This window comes from Oncorhynchus masou, chromosome 31 (assembly GCF_036934945.1).
Source record: "Oncorhynchus masou masou isolate Uvic2021 chromosome 31, UVic_Omas_1.1, whole genome shotgun sequence".
NCBI lineage: Eukaryota > Metazoa > Chordata > Actinopteri > Salmoniformes > Salmonidae > Oncorhynchus > Oncorhynchus masou.
In genome coordinates, this window is record NC_088242.1 from 90,458,027 (window position 1) to 90,481,854 (window position 23,828).

Consider the following 23,828-nt stretch of genomic DNA (forward strand, 5'->3'; position numbering starts at 1 on the left):
TAATATTGCCATTGAGAAAATTCAAAACAAAACGAGACAAGACCTTTTTCAAGGTCAGTCTCGCAAAAAGACGCATTCTTGCGTTCTAACTACCCGCTATTCAAAGTGCTCTGAACAAATTAAGGGAATTGTTCAAACATTGGCACATCCTAAAATCCGATGATAGTCTCGGTAATGTGTTTTCGGACCTTCCCTTTGTCATATGCTTGCGGGGCAGAAATCTCAGAGACCAATTAGTCAACTCTGATTTACCACCCTAAGATATCCCTGAACAACGTCTATTTGCGCCCCTACTGGATGGAAATTACAGATGTAATGGCTATGCTCAATGCAATGCAACTTATAAATGTAGATCCTTCAAACACCCACAAACAGGGAAATCAATCCCAATCAAAAGGTGTTATTACGTGCTCCACTAAGGCAGTTATTTATCTTATAACTTGTCCTTGTGGTAAAAATGATGTAGGTAAAACAAAGCGCGAATTAAAAGTACGTATCTCAGAGCATCGTAGCACCATTAGGTGTAAAAACTTTACTTACCCAGTTGCAGCCCACTTCTTGGGGGCAGGCCACTCGATTTTGTCTCTGCGTTATAGTGGCATCGAACATGTCACACCTTGATAATTTATTGTTAAAACGAGAGGCTGCCTGGATCTTTAATATAAAGACCCTTGCGCCCTTCGGTCTCAAAGTAGACTTTGATCTGAAGCCATTCTTGTGATTATTGTGACTCTGCCATTGTAATTGTTTGTAAACTTGTGTAGTCAAATTAATCTATGATCGTATGCTATCCATTTGTTGTTTGTATGCTGTTCTTTGTATGACATTTTAATATTTGATTATTAACCAATGATATTAGGCCACTCCTGGCCATGATTACAGACACCTGTGTCCTTTGACACTATATAAACGAGTCATCCCGCAGTGTTTGTGATTATACCCTGATGAAGACAGCTTGGAGGTCAAAACGTTGGTATTACATTTTTGCATCTGAGCTCCAAGAGTGTGCGGCTCTCTTTTATTTTCATGTGTGAGTAGCAACATGGTCTATTATGTTAATGTGTGAGTAGCAACATGGTCTATTATGTTAATGTGTTAGTAGCAACATGGTCTATTATGTTAATGTGTTAGTAGCAACATGGTCTATTATGTTAATGTGTTAGTAGCAACATGGTCTATTATGTTAATGTGTTAGTAGCAACATGGTCTATTATGTTAATGTGTTAGTAGCAACATGGTCTATTATTTTAATGTATTAGTAGCAACATGGTCTATTATGTTAATGTGTGAGTAGCAACATGGTCTATTATGTTAATGTATTAGTAACCACATGGCCTATTGTGTTAATTAGTAGCGACATGCCTATGGTACTGTTCATTAAATAGCGTAGGCCATTATTCCCCCAATAAAAACATTATTCCCCCTCTACTTCAGAGAGTGTGTATTTGTCCCAAATGACACCCTATTCCCTACATAGTGCCCTACTTTTGACCATGATCCATACGGTTCCGGTAGAAGGTAGTGCACTATAGGACACAGCCTGTGCTGCATGTAGGAAGAGAAGCGCTGAGTAATATCCTTTAATATCCTTGATGTGATGTTTTCAATAGGAAGCAGGTTGCTGTGGGAGACTGGAAATGGCAGGCACAGGTGTGGTGGGATCCAATGACTTATATGACTCGGGTCTCCTCTGAACGCTTGCCAACTACAGCCCACACAATCCTACCCCCCCCCTTCCTTCCTTCCAGTAGCCGAGTGATGACTGATGAACGAGGACAGCATCGCAAGATTGCCATACAGAAAGACACAGATGCCCATGTCTGTCAATCATAGCTAAACCACAGGTTATTCTTTACAGCGTGTTCCTATAGCCGTGTTCATTTTCTGGCCTAATGTCCCAGGGTGACGTCGAGCCCAATGTCCCAGGGTGACGTCGAGCCCAGTGTCCCAGGGTGACGTCGAGCCCAGTGTCCCAGGGTGACGTCGAGCCCAGTGTCCCAGGGTGACGTCGAGCCCCATGCCCCAGGGTGACGTCGAGCCCCATGCCCCAGGGTGACGTCGAGCCCCATGCCCCAGGGTGACGTCGAGCCCCATGCCCCAGGGTGACGTCGAGCCCCATGCCCCAGGGTGACGTCGAGCCCCATGCCCCAGGGTGACATCGAGCCCTGATGACATGTGACATTCTGTGAAGGTCACATCAGCCATCTCAGCTCTGTTTGTCTCTACAGTACTGGCACCTGTCATATGGGCGCTGGCATCAGCTCACAGCGGGCTGGCATCAGCCAACAGGGTGACCATGGTGTTTTCAAGGATGTGTTTGTGTGGTTGTCTGATTTCTCTGTATTGGTGGAGTGGCATATGAGATAGGTTTGATTATCCCCTACATACAGTATGACTTTAAGCACTTCCTATGCTAACAGGATCCCAGAGTCTACAATATCAACAGTTCTGTCCGTCACCAATAAGGATTTCCCTCAAATAGAGCATTAGTGTATTTAACCCACTAGAGTTTATTGATGCACCGGTGCGTCAATCTAAGAAACAATCCCCACACTAATCCATCAGTTGAAGCTAGAGATTTTTGCCTTGGATGCGTCTCAATCCACCACATCCGCCAGTGTCGCACTTCCTCATCTGCATTGAAAGGAGGCCGAGCTAGAGCGGTGTTTGTCAGACCATGAGACGTCCTGGAAATCAGTCTTCTCACGAAAACGTCTGTAGCGTCCGAATGGTTTAACATACTATTATGACCCCCCTGTGGAATAGGGGAGATCGTCACGAACACGAAGGTGTGCTCTGTTTTACTCTACAACCCCCGCAACTGTCATGGGACTCGTCTGAAGGTAACCAGTACCGGTTTTCAAGTTTTTTTTCAAATCCTTGTTTCTTATGATACATTATTTGACTGAACTTTTTGCTGTTGAGGAATGTGTTATTCAATGCATTTTGGCTTTAGTAGTGAAAGCCAAAATCTATATGTTATCAAATCAGTTTTCTATATATTTTTTCTGATACCTAAAGGGGTCCTAAAATTCAAATTGAAATAGCTAAATGATCCATATGACCATCATAAAACATTTCCATATTTCAGCTAAGCAACCCCTTTCCCCCCAATGTCTTAGATTCTAAAGAATTAAATCTGCAGTAACTATTTGGGCAACCTGAACAAATTCACGGAGAAATGAGAGTTGTAGATCTGTCATTCTCATTGAAAGTGGTATGTATATCTGTTCTATGTGCACTATATACATTTTTAAAAACCAGTCAAGAGAGTTATTCTTATTTACAATGATGGCCTACTGAGGAACAGTGGGTTAACCGGCTTGATCAGGGGCAGAACGACACATTTTCACCATGTCAGGTCAGGGATTTGATCCAGCAACCTTTCGGTTACTGGCACAACGCTCTAATCACTAGGCTGCCTGCTATTTCTTTGCTTCTGGTTCTTAAGTTTTGTTTTTGTGACTTTTACTTTTGGTTTTGTTTACCAGCTTTAAAGAGCTGAAAATACAATATTTTTTTATTATGGAAAAGATAATACACATGAGTTTAAGTGGTACAATGATTCTCTACACTGTAGTTGCCAGCATCCCGGAGTCGCCTCTTCACTGTTGACGTTGAGACTGGTGTTTTGCAGGTACTATTTATTGAAGCTGCCAGTTGAGGACTTGTGAGGCATCTGTTTCTCAAACTAGACACTTTAATGTACTTGTCCTCTTGCTCAGTTGTGCACCGGGGCCTCCCGCTCCTCTTTCTATTCTGGTTAGGGCCAGTTTGCGCTGTTCTGTAAAGGGAGTGGTACACAGCGTTGTACGAGATCTTCAGTTTATTTGCAATTTCTCTCATGGAATAGCCTTCATTTTTCAGAACAAGAATAGACTGAAGAGTTTCAGAAGAAAGTTCTTTGTTTCTGACCATTTTGAGCCTGTAATCGAACCCACAAATGCTGATGCTCCAGATACTCAACTAGTCTAAAGAAGACCAGTTGTATTCCTTCTTTAGCGCGTTATTCGTGTGAGACCCCCCAGGCTGGATTGCTGCTGAGGCTGACTGATGCTGACAGGGTTCATCTGGGACTGGGCAGGGGAGAGAAGGAGGGGGAGGATGTACATAAACACACACACATTGACACATACTTTCGTATTCAATTCTCAGTAATTAAAAGTGTATTTAGTACAGATAAAGTCTCATTCTGGGTCCGGGAATTTGGCCCTTACTACTGCAGGCTGCCTGGTAGTGGCCTGCCAGACACAGGTGTCAGTATACTGGAACGGGGGCAGAGAGAGGTTCTAAAAACAGGGACAATAAACCACCTGCAAATCTAATCCCATTCCTTTTATCACAGCGCCATTCAGAGACACTTATCTCTCCATGTAATGTGCTTATGAATTCAATTTCAGCCCCGAGATTTCATTGTTTACTGACTCCAGAGTGTTTCGGGCCAGGGAGCACTGAAGGCCCGAGAACACTTGATGCGTGTTGGTAAAACTCATTAAGGCTTCGATGGGGGATGCAAAACACCTGCGAGGAACACGGAACGACCTGTCTCTTCCCCAAGGACACTGAGCGTCTTTTTGCGATTTGCTGCCATGTGTTATTTAGCAGCCATTTTGTCCCTATTTGGGTCCTCATTAGTCGCTCATAACTCAGCTGATGTTAGAGGGGATGCCAACCGGCTCGCAGCATGCTGCAACCCATGTCTCTTGGCCTTTATGAGTGTGGCTGGTGTGCTGGACAATAGCTTCCTGAGGACAGAAGAGACAGTGGGGTACTAGACTTCACGCTTCGGGGTCCCTAGGCTCTCAGGATAGAAATAGCTAGTGTAGACCTGTGATACTTGAACTGTTTCAGTGTTTTTAATGGTGATGAGTAGGCTAATGAGCCTTTGCTTTTATTCGTGTCTCAAATGTATTCATTTCTCTTTACGTCACTGATATTGACCATGCTGTGTAGTCCGTCATCGTTGGCTACATGACGAGGTTCTTGTCTGATTGTGTCGAGATACAGAGAGAGATATGATGTAGACAGATGGTCTTACTTCTCGACATGTGATTGATGGCTTTCAGGAGTACATGACCTCATCTACCTGGTGAAATGTTTATTTAGCATACCTCCCATCCTAGCTGTCTGCTTATGGCAATAATCCAGAAGGGAAACCCAATGGGCCAGGTGGGCCTGGCTAATGTTCCCATTGACAGGCTATGATGCAGGCTCACTGACAGGGTGGTGCTGAGTGTGAGGGGGTGTGGGGTGTGTGTGTGTGCGTGCAAACCATATATTTACTTGACACAGACAATTCTAATGAAACTCTCCCCTCCTTACTCAGCTTTTCCACCCTCTCTGTGTCAGTAGGTAAGGGTAATGTCCTGTATGACTCCCAGCCCCTCCCTGTGTCAGTAGGTAAGGGTAATGTCCTGTATGACTCCCAGCCCCTCCCTGTGTCAGTAGGTAAGGGTAATGTCCTGTATGACTCCCAGCCCCTCCCTGTGTCAGTAGGTAAGGGTAATGTCCTGTATGACTCCCAGCCCCTCTCTGTGTCAGTAGGTAAGGGTAATGTCCTGTATGACTCCCAGCCCCTCCCTGTGTCAGTAGGTAAGGGTAATGTCCTGTATGACTCCTAGCCCCTCTCTGTGTCAGTAGGTAAGGGTAATGTCCTGTATGACTCCCAGCCCCTCTCTGTGTCAGTAGGTAAGGGTAATGTCCTGTATGACTCCCAGCCCCTCCCTGTGTCAGTAGGTAAGGGTAATGTCCTGTATGACTCCCAGCCCCTCCCTGTGTCAGTAGGTAAGGGTAATGTCCTGTATGACTCCCAGCCCCTCCCTGTGTCAGTAGGTAAGGGTAATGTCCTGTATGACTCCCAGCCCCTCCCTGTGTCAGTAGGTAAGGGTAATGTCCTGTATGACTCCCAGCCCCTCCCTGTGTCAGTAGGTAAGGGTAATGTCCTGTATGACTCCCAGCCCCTCTCTGTGTCAGTAGGTAAGGGTAATGTCCTGTATGACTCCCAGCCCCTCCCTGTGTCAGTAGGTAAGGGTAATGTCCTGTATGACTCCTAGCCCCTCTCTGTGTCAGTAGGTAAGGGTAATGTCCTGTATGACTCCCAGCCCCTCCCTGTGTCAGTAGGTAAGGGTAATGTCCTGTATGACTCCCAGCCCCTCCCTGTGTCAGTAGGTAAGGGTAATGTCCTGTATGACTCCCAGCCCCTCCCTGTGTCAGTAGGTAAGGGTAATGTCCTGTATGACTCCCAGCCCCTCTCTGTGTCAGTAGGTAAGGGTAATGTCCTGTATGACTCCCAGCCCCTCCCTGTGTCAGTAGGTAAGGGTAATGTCCTGTATGACTCCTAGCCCCTCTCTGTGTCAGTAGGTAAGGGTAATGTCCTGTATGACTCCCAGCCCCTCTCTGTGTCAGTAGGTAAGGGTAATGTCCTGTATGACTCCCAGCCCCTCCCTGTGTCAGTAGGTAAGGGTAATGTCCTGTATGACTCCCAGCCCCTCCCTGTGTCAGTAGGTAAGGGTAATGTCCTGTATGACTCCCAGCCCCTCTCTGTGTCAGTAGGTAAGGGTAATGTCCTGTATGACTCCCAGCCCCTCCCTGTGTCAGTAGGTAAGGGTAATGTCCTGTATGACTCCTAGCCCCTCTCTGTGTCAGTAGGTAAGGGTAATGTCCTGTATGACTCCCAGCCCCTCTCTGTGTCAGTAGGTAAGGGTAATGTCCTGTATGACTCCCAGCCCCTCTCTGTGTCAGTAGGTAAGGGTAATGTCCTGTATGACTCCTAGCCCCTCTCTGTGTCAGTAGGTAAGGGTAATGTCCTGTATGACTCCTAGCCCCTCTCTGTGTCAGTAGGTAAGGGTAATGTCCTGTATGACTCCCAGCCCCTCCCTGTGTCAGTAGGTAAGGGTAATGTCCTGTATGACTCCTAGCCCCTCTCTGTGTCAGTAGGTAAGGGTAATGTCCTGTATGACTCCTAGCCCCTCTCTGTGTCAGTAGGTAAGGGTAATGTCCTGTATGACTCCCAGCCCCTCCCTGTGTCAGTAGGTAAGGGTAATGTCCTGTATGACTCCTAGCCCCTCTCTGTGTCAGTAGGTAAGGGTAATGTCCTGTATGACTCCTAGCCCCTCTCTGTGTCAGTAGGTAAGGGTAATGTCCTGTATGACTCCTAGCCCCTCTCTGTGTCAGTAGGTAAGGGTAATGTCCTGTATGACTCCCAGCCCCTCCCTGTGTCAGTAGGTAAGGGTAATGTCCTGTATGACTCCTAGCCCCTCTCTGTGTCAGTAGGTAAGGGTAATGTCCTGTATGACTCCTAGCCCCTCTCTGTGTCAGTAGGTAAGGGTAATGTCCTGTATGACTCCCAGCCCCTCCCTGTGTCAGTAGGTAAGGGTAATGTCCTGTATGACTCCCTGCCCCTCCCTGTGTCAGTAGGTAAGGGTAATGTCCTGTATGACTCCCAGCCCCTCCCTGTGTCAGTAGGTAAGGGTAATGTCCTGTATGACTCCTAGCCCCTCTCTGTGTCAGTAGGTAAGGGTAATGTCCTGTATGACTCCCAGCCCCTCTCTGTGTCAGTAGGTAAGGGTAATGTCCTGTATGACTCCCAGCCCCTCTCTGTGTCAGTAGGTAAGGGTAATGTCCTGTATGACTCCCAGCCCCTCCCTGTGTCAGTAGGTAAGGGTAATGTCCTGTATGACTCCCTGCCCCTCCCTGTGTCAGTAGGTAAGGGTAATGTCCTGTATGACTCCCAGCCCCTCCCTGTGTCAGTAGGTAAGGGTAATGTCCTGTATGACTCCTAGCCCCTCTCTGTGTCAGTAGGTAAGGGTAATGTCCTGTATGACTCCCTGCCCCCAGTGTGTCCAGTGTGCCATGCTGTGTTACCACCAGGTGAGCTACAGGAGCACATGGAGCAGGAGATGGGCAGACTGGCACAGTTACAAATCAGGTAGGCGTATAGAACAGATCTGAGCAGGAGAATAGCAGACTGACACAGTTACAAATCACACACACACACACACAACAATAAAAACAACAAATAACAACACTAAACAACAATTAAAAACAAACAACACTAAACAACAAATAACAATAAATAACAACAACACTAAACAACAATAAACAGTGTGAATATTGTAGTATTAATTTCCTGACCCCCTTTAAGTGTTTCCTCTTTCAACAGTACTAATTCAGTGCAGAGGAACCATCCATTCGGAGCTACTAAGGTAAATAATAACACACACACACGCAAACACATACACATCTTTCTTTGACTCTGTCCCTGTCCTCTGTCCACAGACCCTCTCAATATCTCTGCACATTAAATGTGAGGGTGGGTCCCCCACCTCTCTCTCCTGCCCTCCTGAAGAGCCCCACACAGACAGATACCAGGTAGGTTCTTTACTACAAAGACACACACACAAACACACTTCTTTGAAGGTTCTTCAACTCTCCTTTTTCCACAGACGTTTCTGCGTGTGAGGACAAACAGACAAGCAAGACTGAATGGTATGTGTTCAGAAATACATCCGATTTCAAAGACAGATCTGCTGTTTGTTCAGATGGGTGGGTTAGTTGGGTTATTGCTTTTGCATTGGATTAATTGACTGTAAAATGACATTCAAAGGCCTATCTACAGCTACGATATATTATGGAGGACATTTTCAAGGGAGGAATGAAAATGGGAGCTTCTATCCCCCCTCAACTGCATTGAAGATCATTCAAAATGATAAACTAGCCTGACTGTGACCCCTGTGACTCCTGTCACTGAGAGCACGGTACCTTTTGACCTCGCACCCAGGAGAGGATCTACTAACCCTTGACCTTTAACCTCTTGATATGTTAACAGTGGATGATTGGTGCTACGCCAAACCCGCTCCTTTAAGTCCCCACAACAGAAGTCATCTAACCCCAGACTGCAAAAGAATTGGTAAGCGACACAAGACACTATATGGGCGACCTTGTACACCCCAATACTTATATTGAGTACTTTTCCCACCCATTATCACAGACTACGCTCACTGACTATTTAGTTTATACGTTATATATTTCGGGGAACAGACTTAGGAGGATGTTCTACCATAAAACTATCAATGAATTTGACACAAGATAAAATTATTTCATACCTTGTAGGTTGTAGTCTGCTGATAGTTCGCCGTATCTTATCTGTGCACAGCATGTGTGTATGTATCTTACCTGTGTATCTTACCTTCGTATCTTACCTGTGTATCTTACCTTTGCACATCGTGTTTAACCTAGTAGCTACTCTTGTATCAGTGCCTTGTCCAGTAGCCAGTAGAGAAACATACCATTCCTCTTCCTCTATCTCTCCAGTGTGTGTTGGTTTTGTTGAGGAAACTACACTCTCCTCTGTATGCAGTCAGGAACAACACAGGCAGGATGCAGTCAGGAACAACACAGGCAGGATGCAGTCAGGAACAACACAGGCAGGATGCAGTCAGGAACAACACAGGCAGGATGCAGTCAGGAACAACACAGGCAGGATGCAGTCAGGAACAACACAGGCAGGATGCAGTCAGGAACAACACAGGCAGGATGCAGTCAGGAACAACACAGGCAGGATGCAGTCAGGAACAACACAGGCAGGATGCAGTCAGGAACAACACAGGCAGGATGCAGTCAGGAACAACACAGGCAGGATGCAGTCAGGAACAACACAGGCAGGATGCAGTCAGGAACAACACAGGCAGGATGCAGTCAGTGTTTGTGTGTGTGTGTGTGTGTGTGTGTGTGTGTGTGTGTGTGTGTGTGTGTGTGTGTGTGTGTGTGTGTATTCCGGTCTGTTTTTATACACAGTAGCCAAGAACTCTGTCACATTTTGCCCATTGTCACAAAGCAGAAGCAACATCCTTCAACTTTAACTCCTTCCTTTGGGTCTTACTGCATGGCTGTGTCTACACTATGTCAGGATTTGGCCAGGGTTGTTCCGGTTTTTGGTCACTAGATGCCCCCATTGTGCTTTTTGACCTTTTGCTTTCCCTTGATCCCCATTATTATTTGCACCTGTGCCTCGTTTACCCTGATTGTATTTAAACCCTTAGTTTCCCTCAGTTCTTTGCTCTGTGTTTGTATGTTAGCACCCAGCCCTAGTATTCTGTGAACTCTTGTTGATCCCGGTGGACGCTCTTGTGGAATTCTGTTTTTTGTTCTTGTTTATTTATTTTTGAGTATCTTTTGAGGCTTTTTATGCCATACCTACCACCTTGTGGATTTACCTTTTGTCTTGGAGGATTACCTTGTGGATTACCTTGTTCTTGTGGAATTCCTTTTGAGGTTGTGGAGTTACATGTTTTCCTGAAGGACTTCACTTTTTACTTTATTAAATACACCGTCTCAAGTACTGCTGTGTCTGCCTCATCTTCTGGGTTCTGCCGACTATTCCTGGCTCAGTTGGTTAAGTGACTGTTTCTCACTCCGGAGACCCGGGTTCGTAACCGGGTCCTGACAGAAACACAGAGCCAAAAATGAACCCAGAGGCAGCCAGTTCCCAGGACCTTGTTGCCATGCTGTCCCACCACCAGGAGACTGTCCAACGCCACGAAGCCGCCCTGGTTCAGCAAGAGGCCTTAATGGCTAGACATTCTCATCTTCTGTCGGAGATGCTGACTTCCATAAAGCAGATATCTGATCGACTTACCCCGGCAACAGTTCCCGTCCCAGTACCTCAGATTCACGTACCCATGGCAGTTAACCCCCTGGCTGAACCTCGTCTTCCACCTCCCCAACGGTTCTCAGGTAATCCAAGTGCTTGTAAAGGGTTTCCCACCGACCGGTCTAAAATTGCATATATCATCACCCTGCTGTCGGAAAAAGCCCTGGCCTGGGCTACTGCTGTGTGGGATGCCCATAGTTCCTGCTGTGCCAGCTACTCTGCCTTTGCTGAGGAATTCAAACGAGTGTTTCAAGGCCCAAGCAGTGGTCCTGACTCAGCCAAACAGCTCCTGACTCTCCACCAAGGTCGGCGCAGCGTGACGGACTATGCCATCCAGTTCCGCACGGTGGCAGCAGCGAGTGGCTGGAACAACGAGGCGCTCACGGTGTGCTTTCTGAAAGGCCTTTCCGACACTATCCAAGATGATCTGGCCACTCGGGAACCACCGGACAATCTCGAGTCCCTGATCAAGTTGGCCTCACGCATTGACCAGCGTCTGAGAGAGAGAACTCAACCGTAGACCTCTAGCCCCTATCAGTCCCAGCTCCGAGTCCCCACCTTTATCCTCGCTGGCTCCACCGGAACCCATGCAGATTGGACGCATCTCCCAGGCTGAGAGAGACCGCCGGATGAGGGAGCGACGCTGTCTATATTGCGGCAAACCGGGCCATTTCCGTTCCACGTGTCCCGGGCTCCAGGGAAACGCTCTGTCCCGTACAGACCGGGGGGGAACTGTAACGGGAAACACAACCTCCTCCCATCCGTCCAACTCCCGTCTGCTCATTCCAGTCACCCTTTGCTGGGACAACCACAAGCTTCACCTTCAAGCCTTGGTAGACTCTGGAGCCGCAGGTAACTTCATGGATGGTGTCTGGGCGAAGGAGAATGGCGTTCCCTCTGAACCTCTAAGTGACCCCATGAGGGTTACTACATTGGATGGAAGCCCTTTGGGATCTGGACTTGTCACTCATGTCAAACTTTCAGTTTCACAACACCAGGAATTGATGAACTTTCATTTGATCTCCTGTTCCGAGTTCCCTCTCGTCCTTGGATACCCCTGGCTTCACAGCCATAACCCTCATATCGACTGGTCTGTGGGCACTATCAAGCAGTGGGGTCCTACGTGCCAAGCTACTTGTATTTTCCCGAATTCCCCGAGTTCTACTCCCGAGTCTTTAGAATCCATCGACCTGACCCGAGTTCCCGAGTGTTACCATGACCTCAAACTGGTGTTTAGCAAACAGAGGGCCACCATGCTACCACCCCATACACCTTATGATTGCCCCATCGACCTGTTTCCGGGCACTTGCCCCCCCAGGGGTCGGATCTTTTCCCTATCTCCACCCGAACGAGCTGCTATGGATACCTACATCAAGGACGCTCTGGAAGCAGGCCTCATGCGTCCATCCACCTCCCCGGCGGGAGCAGGGTTTTTCTTTGTGGCCAAGAAAGACGGTGGATTACGTCCTTGCATCGACTACCGGGGACTCAATGCCATAACCGTCCGTAACCGTTACCCGCTACCCCTTATGGCCACAGCCTTCGAGCTGCTCCAGGAAGCAGTTGTTTTCACTAAGCTTGACCTGCGGAACGCATACCATCTTGTGCGGATCAGACCTGGTGACGAGTGGAAGACCGCTTTCAACACGCCTACTGGTCACTATGAATACTTGGTGATGCCCTTCGGCCTGACCAACGCCCCAGCGGTGTTCCAAGCGCTCATAAACGATGTGCTTAGGGATATGCTTAACATATTTGTTTTCGTTTACTTGGATGACATCCTCATCTTTTCGAGCTCCCTTCAAGAACACACAAAGCATGTCAGACAAGTACTCAAACGCCTCCTAGACAGCCATCTGTACGTTAAGCCGGAAAAATGTGAATTCCATTCATCCCGAGTACAATTCCTGGGATTTGTAGTGGAACCCGGTCGAGTCCAAATGGACCCCAGGAAGGTAGGGGCGGTAGCGGATTGGGCCACTCCCAAATCCGTTAAGGAAGTTCAGCGTTTCCTGGGCTTCACAAACTTTTACCGCAAGTTCATCAAGAACTTCAGCTTGGTGGCAGCCCCTCTCTCAGCTTTAACCAAGGGTGGCAATGCAAGGTTTTTGTGGGGAAGAGAAGCTGAGATGGCCTTCCAAGGACTCAAGCAGCGCGTCCTCTCTGCTCCCATCCTGATACTACCGACTACGGATGAACCGTTTGTGGTGGAGGTAGACGCATCAGAGGTTGGTGTTGGAGCTGTCCTGTCTCAGAGGGGTGAAGACAAGAAGCTTCATCCGTGCGCTTTCTTCTCACACCGGCTTACCCCGACTGAGAGGAACTACGATGTGGGGGATCGTGAACTCCTAGCGGTTAAGATGGCATTGAAGGAATGGAGACACTGGCTCGAGGGGGCTTCTCACCCGTTTCAAGTGCTTACGGACCACAAAAATCTGGAGTATATCCAGCAGGCGAAGCGGTTGAACTCTAGACAAGCTAGATGGTCTCTTTTCTTCAATCGATTCCAGTTTATCCTCACCTATCGGCCTGGGTCGAAGAATCTCAAACCGAATGCCCTGTCCCGAGTCTACGCTCCTGCCATTCGAGATGACACGGACATGCCTGTCCTTCCTGCTGCTAAGATCGTGGCTCCGATCTCGTGGCAAGTTGAGGATACCGTGAGACGAGCTCAAGCTATCGAACCGGACCCGAAAGGAGGTCCTGCCAATCGGTTGTTTGTCCCCAAGGCAGTGAGGACTCAGGTCCTTCTGTGGGGGCACTCCTCTCGCCTCACCTGTCACCCGGGCGTAGGTCGCACCTTGGAGTTCATCCAGCGTAAGTTCTGGTGGCCTACCATAAGAGAAGACGTTGCCACTTTCGTCAATGCCTGCCCCGTGTGCTGCCAGGGCAAATCTTCTCACCTCCGCCCTCAAGGACTCCTTCACCCTTTACCTGTTCCCCACAGACCCTGGTCACATATCTCATTGGACTTTATTACTGGCCTTCCTCCATCCCATGGCAATACTACTATCCTAGTCATAATCGACAGGTTCTCAAAGGCGGCCAGGTTCGTCCCTCTGACTAAGTTACCTTCTGCCAAGGAAACGGCTGAGTTGGTAATTAATCATGTGTTTCGAGTCTTCGGCATTCCTCAAGATATGGTTTCTGACAGAGGTCCCCAGTTCGCCTCAAGGTTTTGGAAGGCCTTCTGCCAACTCATGAGGGCTTCTGCCAGTCTATCTTCAGGGTACCATCCGGAGTCCAACGGCCAAACAGAGAGGATGAATCAAGAGCTGGAAACCACCCTCCGATGTATGACTTGTAACAACCCGTCCACATGGTCGTCCTTTATTGTTTGGGCCGAATACGCGCACAACACCTTGCGCTCCTCCTCCACTGGTATGTCCCCGCACGAGTGTCAGTTTGGCTATGCCCCTCCATTGTTCCCGGACCAGGAGGCAGAAGTCAGAGTGCCTTCAGCCTTGAAGTTCGTCAGACGCTGTCGGCTTATGTGGAGGAAGACCCGTCTTAATCTTATGCGTTCCTCACAGAGGTACCAACAACAAGCCAACAGACGTCGCCGTCCCGGGCCTACCCTGCGCCCCGGCCAGAGAGTCTGGCTCTCCACAAGAGACTTACCACTACGGGTGGAGTCTCGCAAGCTGTCCCAAAGATACATCGGTCCCTTTAAGGTTGCCAGGAGAGTTAACCCAGTTTCTTATCGCCTACACTTACCCAGATCCCGTAAGATTAATCCCACGTTTCACATTTCCTTATTAAAACCTGTTGTTTTTTCTCCCCTTGTCCCGGCAGACAGACCTCCCCCTCCGCCTCGTGTCATTGGAGGCCAGCCGGCTTATACCGTCCATCGGATACTGGATTCCCGCCGGGTGCAGCGGTCCTGGCAGTATCTGGTGGACTGGGAAGGCTACGGTCCCGAGGAGCGCTCCTGGGTTCCTGCCAAAGACATACTGGACCCTGACCTCATTCGTCAGTTCAGGGCCCTCCACCCCGAGAGAGCTGGTAGGAACGTCAGGAGCCGTTCCTAGGGGGGGGGGATTCTGTCAGGATTTTGCCAGGGTTGTTCCGGTTTTTGGTCACTAGATGCCCCCATTGTGCTTTTTGACCTTTTGCTTTACCTTGATCCCCATTATTATTTGCACCTGTGCCTCGTTTTTCCCTGATTGTATTTAAACCCTTAGTTTCCCTCAGTTCTTTGCTCTGTGTTTGTATGTTAGCACCCAGCCCTAGTATTCTGTGAACTCTTGTTGATCCCGGTGGACGCTCTTGTGGAATTCTGTTTTTTGTTCTTGTTTATTTATTTTTGAGTATCTTTTGAGGCTTTTTATGCCATACCTACCACCTTGTGGATTTACCTTTTTGTCTTGGAGGATTACCTTGTGGATTACCTTGTTCTTGTGGAATTCCTTTTGAGGTTGTGGAGTTACATGTTTTCCTGAAGGACTTCACTTTTTACTTTATTAAATACACCGTCTCAAGTACTGCTGTGTCTGCCTCATCTTCTGGGTTCTGCCGACTATTCGTGGCTCAGTTGGTTAAGTGACTGTTTCTCACTCCGGAGACCCGGGTTCGTAACCGGGTCCTGACACACTACAGTACCATGTATTGTACATTTACTCCCAATGGGGAGTTGCACAGCCAATTGCTATTACCTTGCTATTACCTAGCTCTACAGATATATTCTAGCTAACCCTCTCTGCTCCCTGTCTGTTTCTTTGTGTGGGTTCTCTTTCAGTCAGGATCGGCAAGCTGAAGAGGAGACCTTACGTGGGCCAGGTATGTTCCTAAATAGAAACTGCCGTTGTATTGTACTGTAGATGACAGCAAGCCTAGCTATTCCTCATACTGTATACTGTACTGGATGTCTTAGAGAGAGTGATGATGGATAGAGCAGGTGGATTGGTCTGGAAACACGGCTACTGAAATAATCAGAGGTTAACAGCATGTTGTGGCCACCTGTGATTAAACTCCTGGTATTGTTTTCTGCCCATTAGGCTCAGTGTGTCCATGTGGAAAGGGCCTGCTTTTACAGATTACCGTACCTTAGGTTACCGTACCTCAAGGTACCGTACCTTAGGATACCGTACCTTAGGATACCGTACCTTAGGAGACCGTACCTTAGGTTACCGTACCCTAGGTTACCGTACCCTAGGTTACCGTACCCTAGGTTACCGTACCTTAGGTTACCGTACCTTAGGTTACTGTTCCCCAGGTTACTGTACCCCAGGTTACTGTACATCAGGTTACTGTACCCCAGGTTATCATACCTCAGGTTACTGTACCTCAGGTTGCCGTACCTCAGTTTACCGTACCTCAGTTTACCGTACCTCAGGATACTGTACCTCAGGATACTGTACATCAGGATACTGTACCTCAGGATACTGTACACCAGGATACTGTACCTCAGGATACTGTACCTCAGGTTACTGTACCTCAGGATACTGTACCTCAGGTTACTGTACCTCAGGTTGCCGTACCTCAGTTTACCGTACCTCAGGATACCGTACCTCAGGATACTGTACCTCAGGTTACTGTACCTCAGGATACCGTACATCAGGATACCGTACATCAGGATACTGTACCTCAGGATACTGTACCTCAGGATACCGTACCTCAGGATACCGTACCTCAGGATACTGTACCTCAGGTTACTGTACCTCAGGTTGCCGTACCTCAGTTTACCGTACCTCAGGTTACTGTACCTCAGGATACTGTACCTCAGGTTACTGTACCTCAGGATACCGTACCTCAGGATACTGTACCTCAGGTTACTGTACCTCAGGATACTGTACCTCAGGTTACTGTACACCAGGATACTGTACCTCAGGATACTGTACCTCAGGTTACTGTACACCAGGATACTGTACCTCAGGTTACTGTACACCAGGATACTGTACCTCAGGATACTGTACACCAGGATACTGTACCTCAGGTTACTGTACACCAGGATACTGTACCTCAGGTTACTGTACCTCAGGTTACTGTACACCAGGATACTGTACACCAGGATACTGTACACCAGGATACTGTACACCAGGTTACTGTACACCAGGATACCGTACCTCAGGTTACTGTACACCAGGATACTGTACCTCAGGTTACTGTACCTCAGGTTACGCCTCGGAGATATATCAGTAACAACCAAGGGCTATAAGATATGTATTTTCATAGAAAAGTGTGTAGGGTGCGGAAAATGGTGTGTGTGTGCGTGGCTGCATGGCTTCATCCTGCCTGTGTCTGTGTGTGTTTTCAGGACATTTTGTTGGACCTGGGGGGGGAGGAGTGGAGTGAGCGGAGGAGGATACGGATGACATCCATACTGGGAGGGTGTGAAGGTAAAACACATCCCCCGTACCAGACCCTCTGACTGGGTCTTGGATCTGGTGCAGTGGGGTGGATAATGTGACTGGGTGGCAGTTAGAAAGGCCCTGAACTGAACACAGGATACTCTATTAGCCTACCTATAAGTCTGTTTTGCTTTCCCTTACCAACAGCAAAGCTCTACCTTGATTATGTGGGTTGCCGATAGGGTTATACATTTCTTGTAACTTTCCCAAAATGCTCAGGTATTCCAGAAATCGTATTCTCTTCCAACCAGGATGTCTGGAAAACCTGTAAATTTGGAGAAAGTTTAGGGAATTTTTCAACCCTTGAAAGGGAGACATATGGTACATGTCAAGCCAAACAATGACAGAGTGACAATGAGTTGGCTTGACAGCATAGGTGACACGAATCACTCCACACATTTGGAAGTGTCACCTTTCAATGGCCTCAGATTAGCAAAAAAAAGTCTCACCTCTCAAAGGCCTTAAACATCTGCCCTTAACACTCGATAGTCAGTTAACACTGCCCACTATGTGAGAATGTTCTAGGTGACAGTGAAGATATGGTGAGAGTGAAGATATAGGGAGAGTGAAGATATGGGGAGAGTGAAGATATGGGGAGAGTGAAGATATGGGGAGAGTGAAGATATGGGGAGAGTGAAGATATGGGGAGAGTGAAGATATGGGGAGAGTGAAGATATGGGGAGAGTGAATATATATATTGAAAGTGAAGATATGGTGAGAGTGAAGATATGGGGAGAGTGAAGATATGGGGAGAGTGAAGATATGGGGAGAGTGAAGATATGGGGAGAGTGAAGATGGGGAGAGTGAATATATATATTGAAAGTGAAGATATGGGGAGAGTGAAGATATGGGGAGAGTGAATATATATATTGAAAGTGAAGATATATCAAATGAATATAAGTCACAGAGTGTTATGACGTCCTCAGGGTCGGTGTTTGTGAGCAGCAGCACGTCTAAGGAAGGCCGTGGTGACAGTGACACTGACCTGGACGTGGATGGAGATGACACTCTGCAGTATGGAAGAGTACAGTATCTTTTAAAACATATCAGATTTTATAAGATCTAATCATGAATCCTATGTTCTCCACATCATTGTAAGGATCCACCAATATGGCAGTACTATATAATTGTACATGGTTGCATGCAGTCCTTATGTTTCCTTAACATGGTGATCAGATGTACGGGGGCAGACATCCCCTGTTCAGGGAAGGTTCCTGGGGAGGTGGAGGACAGGGAAGCACTGAGGGGGGCGGTTTTAAAGTACGCACCACACCCTGTAGTCCCATGGCCTGTTTCTGTGTTCCATCACTACACAACAAATCGTCATGCCTGTGTGGTTAGCATTGTCTGCATTAACTGTGTCATTGGTTTTGTTTCTCAGTGGTGGTACACTGTCCAACAGAGTAACTCTGGAACATTCCAAATGGACAAATGAGGGTGAGAACAGCTACTGAGTTTTAATTAATTAATATTTAGTACCTATAATATAATTTGTTGGGTGCTTATATTTGTCCAATCTCATGTACATGTGTGTGTTAATACTCAGGTGTGAATTGGAAATGTGTTTTTTTTGCATATCCCAACTCTCCCTGCGACACCTTGAGACACCCTACAATAGGGGTTCCCAAACTTTTTCCCTCAAGTCATTGGGGAACATCCTGTGCCCCATGTCTATTTCTATAGTCACAAGCACTGTTCATGACAAAAATGGTTCATACCTCTCTTGTTGGCGACAGACAGTTTTGTAGTTTTAAAGCTTATTTCCTGCAATTCTATACATTTTTGTCGTGGGGTGCAGATACAATTTTGCAATTTTGAAGCACATTTTCTTGCAAATCTATACATTTTGCCATGTCTAATGTTTATTCATGTCATATTTGAGTGACTCAAACATTACAACAAAATCTACGGCTAACGAACTTAGCTAAAGAAACATTAACTGACTTCGACCATTTGATCTGGACATTTCTGACAAGTTAGACATAGTTCTCTAATGATACACTACCCATATTTTGAAACGACACCTTGTGCATTCCACCATTTACAACTTTGAAGAGTAAGTTGAAAGCCAGACTGAGTGCCCTACGACATCCTTGTCAGCTCGGGGATTCAAACCAGCAACCTTTTGGTTATTTGTCCAATACTCCAACCGCTAGGCTACCTGCCGCCATACTTCATTAATTGGATATTAAGAGTGGATGTCCTGATCTAAAATGATAGTCCTCTTTTGCTACAGGAAGTCCATCCACTAGCAATGGAGAGAGCAACAAACTGGATAACAGCATAGCCTCCCTACACAGGACCTGTAAAAATAGTGACATTGATATGTAAGTTCTGAATGAAACGTCAAGTGTCAGCTGTGAAAATGTTCTACATTACCATTGACTTCATGATACTGTAAACCTTTCCAAAAATATAATTAAAAATGTGTTTTCGCATATTATTCCTCTTAATCAAAGAGTTGTTTTTACACGGACATTGGATACATTGGATATAATATACTGTAAGACAAGTACTGGAAACAATGGAAAACTATGACAACTCTTGGAAACCAGGCCTGGTACTCAAAGCTGACTTTGAAAAAGCTTTTGATAAAGTATGACTGGAATTTATCTATAATGCCTCGAATATTTCAATTTTGGAGAATCAATGGTTTAAAGTTAAGTATAGTAACCCTGGGTGTAAAATACTAAATAATGAATACATCTCAGAAAGTATTAAACTGTCAAGAGGAGTAAAACAAGGTTGTCCACTATCGGCATATCTATTTATTATTGCCATCTAAATGTTAGCTGTTAAAATCAGATCCAACATTAATATCAAGGGGTTAAAAATCCAGGGAGTAATCTGAATAAAGGGAAAAAGGCCATTATTGAATATGGTATATTATAATATGTATATTTGGGGGGAAATTTAAAAAAAAAAAGTATAATCTTTGTAAATTATATCATAAATATGACTGGCGGAGTTACATCACACATTCAGCTAACAAAAATATATGGAAATGTCCGCCCGTCAGTCCTGAGCCGCCGGAGTCGCCCGTCTGTCCTGAGCCGCCAGAGACGCCCGTCTGTTTTATTGCTTCTTTAACTAGTACAACAGATTTCAGCTGTGCTAACATAATGGTAAAAGGGTTTTCTAATGATCAATTAGCCTTTTAAAATTATAAACTTGGATTAGCTAACACAACATGCCACTGGAACACAGGAGTGATGGTTGCTAACAATGGGCCTTTGGTACACCTATGTAAATATTCCATAAAAAATATGCTGTCTCCACCTACAGTAGTCATTTACAACATTAACAATGTCTACATTGTATTTCTGATCAATTTTATGTTATTTTAATCGACAGAAATGCACTTTTCTTTCAAAAATGAGGACATTTCTAAGTGACCCCAAACTTTTGAATGGTGTATATATATATATGTACAGTGCATTCGGTAAATATTGAGACCCATTTTCCACATTTTGTTACAGTTCAGGTCCATCCTGTTTCCATTGATCAACCTTGAAATGTTTCTACAACTTGATTGGAATCCACCTGTGAAAAATTAATTTGATTGGACATGATTTGGAAAGGCACAAACCTTTCCATATAAGGTCCTACGGTTGACAGTGTATGTCAGAGCAAAAACCAAGCCATGAGGTCGAAGGAATTGTCTGTAGAGCTCCGAGACAGGATTGTGTCGAGGAACAGATCTGGGGAAGGGTACCAAAAAATGTCTGCAGCATAGAAGGTCCCCAAGAACACAGGGGCTCCATCATTCTTAAATGGAAGAAGTTTGGAAACACAGACTCTTCCTAGAGCTGGCCACCCGGCCAAACTGAGCAATCGGGAGAGAAGGGCCTTGGTCAGGGAGCTGACCAAGAACCCGATAGTTACTATGATGGAGCTCCAGAGTTCCTCTGTGAAGATGGGAGAGCCTTCCAGATGGACAACCATCTCTGCAGCACTCCACCAATCAGGCCTTCATGGTAGAGTTGCCAGATGGAAGCCACTCCTCAGTAAACGGCACGACAGCCGGCTTGGTGTTTGCCAAAAGGCACCTAAACGACTCCCAGACCATGTAAAACAAGATTTTCTGGTCTGATGAAACCAAGATTGAACTCTTTGGCTTGAATGCCAAGCATCACATCTGGAGGAAACCTGGCACCACCCCTATGGTGAAGCGTGGTGGTGTCAGCATCATGCTGTGGGGATGATTTTCGGTGGCAGGGAGACTAGTCAGGATCGAGGGAAAGATGAACGGAACAAAGTACACAGAGTTCCTTGATGAAAACCTGCTCCAGAGCGCTCAGGACCTCAGACTGGGGCAAAGGTTCACCTTCCAACAGGACAACGACCCTAAGCACACAGCCAAGACAATGCCGGAGTGGCTTCGGGACAAGTCTCTGAGTGTCCTTGAGTGGCCCAGCCAGAATCCGGACTTGAACCCGATCGAGCATCTCTGGAGAGACCTGAAAATGGCTGTGCAGCGACGCTCCCCATCCAACCTGAAAGCGCTTGAGAAGATCTGCAGAGAAGAATGGGAGAAACACCCCAAATACAGGTGTGCCAAACTTGTAGTGTCAAACACAAGAAGATTTGAGGTTGTAATCGCTGCCAAAGGTGCTTCAACAAAGTACTGAGTAAAGGGTCTAAATATTTATGTAAATGTGATATTTCAGTTTACATTTTGTATAAATTTGCACAAATTTATAGAAACCTGTTTTTATTTTGTCATTATGGGGTATTACGTGTAGATTAATGAATAAAAATTAAACAATTTAATCTATTTTAGAATAAGGCTATAACGTAACAGAATGTGGAAAAAGTCAAGGGGTTTGAATACTTTCTGAATGCACTATATATATATATATATATCAAATAAATATATCAAATAAATATATAGCTGAGCTTTTTTGTAAATATATATATATATTTATATGAATTATGTGACCTATGTCTCTTTTGCATATGTGTCCTGTATATGCAACATAATATACACATTATACACAAACTATCATGGGAAGCACAAGTAAGACATCACAAATCACCCAGCAAAACAGTTACAATCCTCCAAAAAGAAGTCCCCAATCAATACTTTAAATTGCCGTAACGGCACCAGAACATCAAGATTAAATATATTTAGAACTTTGGTCCAGAAATATCCTGAATTAAAACTCAAATCAGATTTACCTAGCACGGTGGAGACCCTAGAAACCTCAAGAGTTAACCAATGAACGAGTTAGGGATAAGTCCAGCTCAACTCAGACAGAACGACTCTTTATGCCTTTGAGCCTGTAGTGAGCCTGTGGTGTGCCTGTGGTGAGCCTGTAGTGAGCCTGTGGTGTGTGGGGTTACTTGCCCTCCACTCTCTCAGCTCACCTTCCTCTTCCAATGATGAATGAGACAGTGGATGCTGCCTATGTGAGTGCAGTTAAATGTCATGCTCCATGTCCATGTTGGCCAACAAATCATTTAATCTGTCTATGATTTATGATTAACTCTCTGGCATCTTCTTCTCCTGTCCCCCTAATTCCCCTCCTCTCTGTGTGTGTGTGTGTGGTGCACATGTTCAGGGTCTCTGGGCTGACGACGTTGGATTCACTAAGAAGTCGTATACGGGACCTAGAGAAGCAGCTGTCCAGAGGAGACAGACACAACTGTCTTATCTGTAGGGTGAGTGTATAGCCTGAGTCCCAGTTTGTTTGTGCTGTCATGCCAACTCCTTTTCATTGTTTACCTTGACATTGAGCAATGGAGTTGGGAAGAGCGCTAACAGGTCTGGGACCGGGCTAGTGAGTATAGATAGTTGCACGGGGATCAAGCTAATTCAATAGAAATACTGAAGTGTATCCTTTAAGAATTTTACATTCGTATCCAGAGTGTCTTACAGTAGAGAGTGGACACATATTCCTGTACTGGTCCCCCATGGGAATCAAACCCACAACCCTGGTGTTGCAAATGCCATGCTCTACCCGTTGAGCCACACAGAACCTTTCATTCAACCTATCAGTAAACATAGTTATGAATAGTTGAATTTCAGTATGGGTAAAACGGAGCCCCAAAGCAAACAAATAGAAACATTTTGAACATTTGATTAAATCTGATCTGTTGTGGAATGTCCCACAGCTAGGTATCATAGGTCTCCTAGGTCCTTGTCTCACCTATCCTCTCCAGCTGCACTGACACAGCCGATACAGGCACTTAGCACCATCTACTGACAACAGTCTTTCATGCAATCGATACATTTAACATACAACTGTGTGATGCTGCATGAGGCCCTATAATGTCATCCATACGGGTCGTTTTTCAATCTCTACATCTTCTGTCTCCACCCCCCCCCCTCTCTCTCTCCCCACCTCTCTTTCTCGCTCTCTGTAGGACACTTACACAACACCCCTCACCTCCATCCAGTGCTGGCATGCCCACTGTGAGGAGTGTTGGCTCCGCACTCTGGTAAGATGTTTGTCAAATAATGCTATAAAGCTATAATACACATGACTCTATTGTATTTTTATCACGTTAACCCTGCTTTCTTCCCACATTTCCCTCAGGGGACAATAAAGTTTGATTGATTGTTACAGCCCATTAGATTTTTTCATACAACACAATGTAATGCGCACAAATTTCATACAGATGTTTGTTGAGCCCAAAGCAGTCTCAAATTGCTGTGTTTATGTCCCAGGGGGCTAAGAAGCTGTGTCCACAATGTAACACCATCACTTCTCCTGGGGACCTGAGACAGGTATTTTTGTGACTGGGCAGGGCCAGAGAAGCACAGACCCCTGAGGTGGCAGGACATCTGAAGTATTAACCTTTGACCTTTGAAGGGGACGTAA

General features: G+C 46.1%; 1 protein-coding gene across 1 annotated transcript in view; it reads left to right on the plus strand.

Annotated features, from left to right (window-relative positions):
• The window catches only part of LOC135525337 (E3 ubiquitin-protein ligase RNF220-like), a 47,552-nt gene extending 23,724 nt beyond the window's left edge, over nucleotides 1–23,828 (plus strand). Inside the window, exons 2-14 of the mRNA XM_064953040.1 lie at nucleotides 7,801–7,927; nucleotides 8,162–8,204; nucleotides 8,278–8,370; nucleotides 8,445–8,487; nucleotides 15,390–15,430; nucleotides 16,908–16,989; nucleotides 17,928–18,030; nucleotides 18,178–18,261; nucleotides 18,383–18,438; nucleotides 19,238–19,328; nucleotides 22,566–22,665; nucleotides 23,371–23,445; nucleotides 23,675–23,828. Of these exons, the coding sequence (XP_064809112.1) occupies nucleotides 7,801–7,927; nucleotides 8,162–8,204; nucleotides 8,278–8,370; nucleotides 8,445–8,487; nucleotides 15,390–15,430; nucleotides 16,908–16,989; nucleotides 17,928–18,030; nucleotides 18,178–18,261; nucleotides 18,383–18,438; nucleotides 19,238–19,328; nucleotides 22,566–22,665; nucleotides 23,371–23,445; nucleotides 23,675–23,746 (1,010 nt within the window). The 3' untranslated portion in view covers nucleotides 23,747–23,828. The remainder of the gene's footprint in view (nucleotides 1–7,800; nucleotides 7,928–8,161; nucleotides 8,205–8,277; nucleotides 8,371–8,444; nucleotides 8,488–15,389; nucleotides 15,431–16,907; nucleotides 16,990–17,927; nucleotides 18,031–18,177; nucleotides 18,262–18,382; nucleotides 18,439–19,237; nucleotides 19,329–22,565; nucleotides 22,666–23,370; nucleotides 23,446–23,674) is intronic.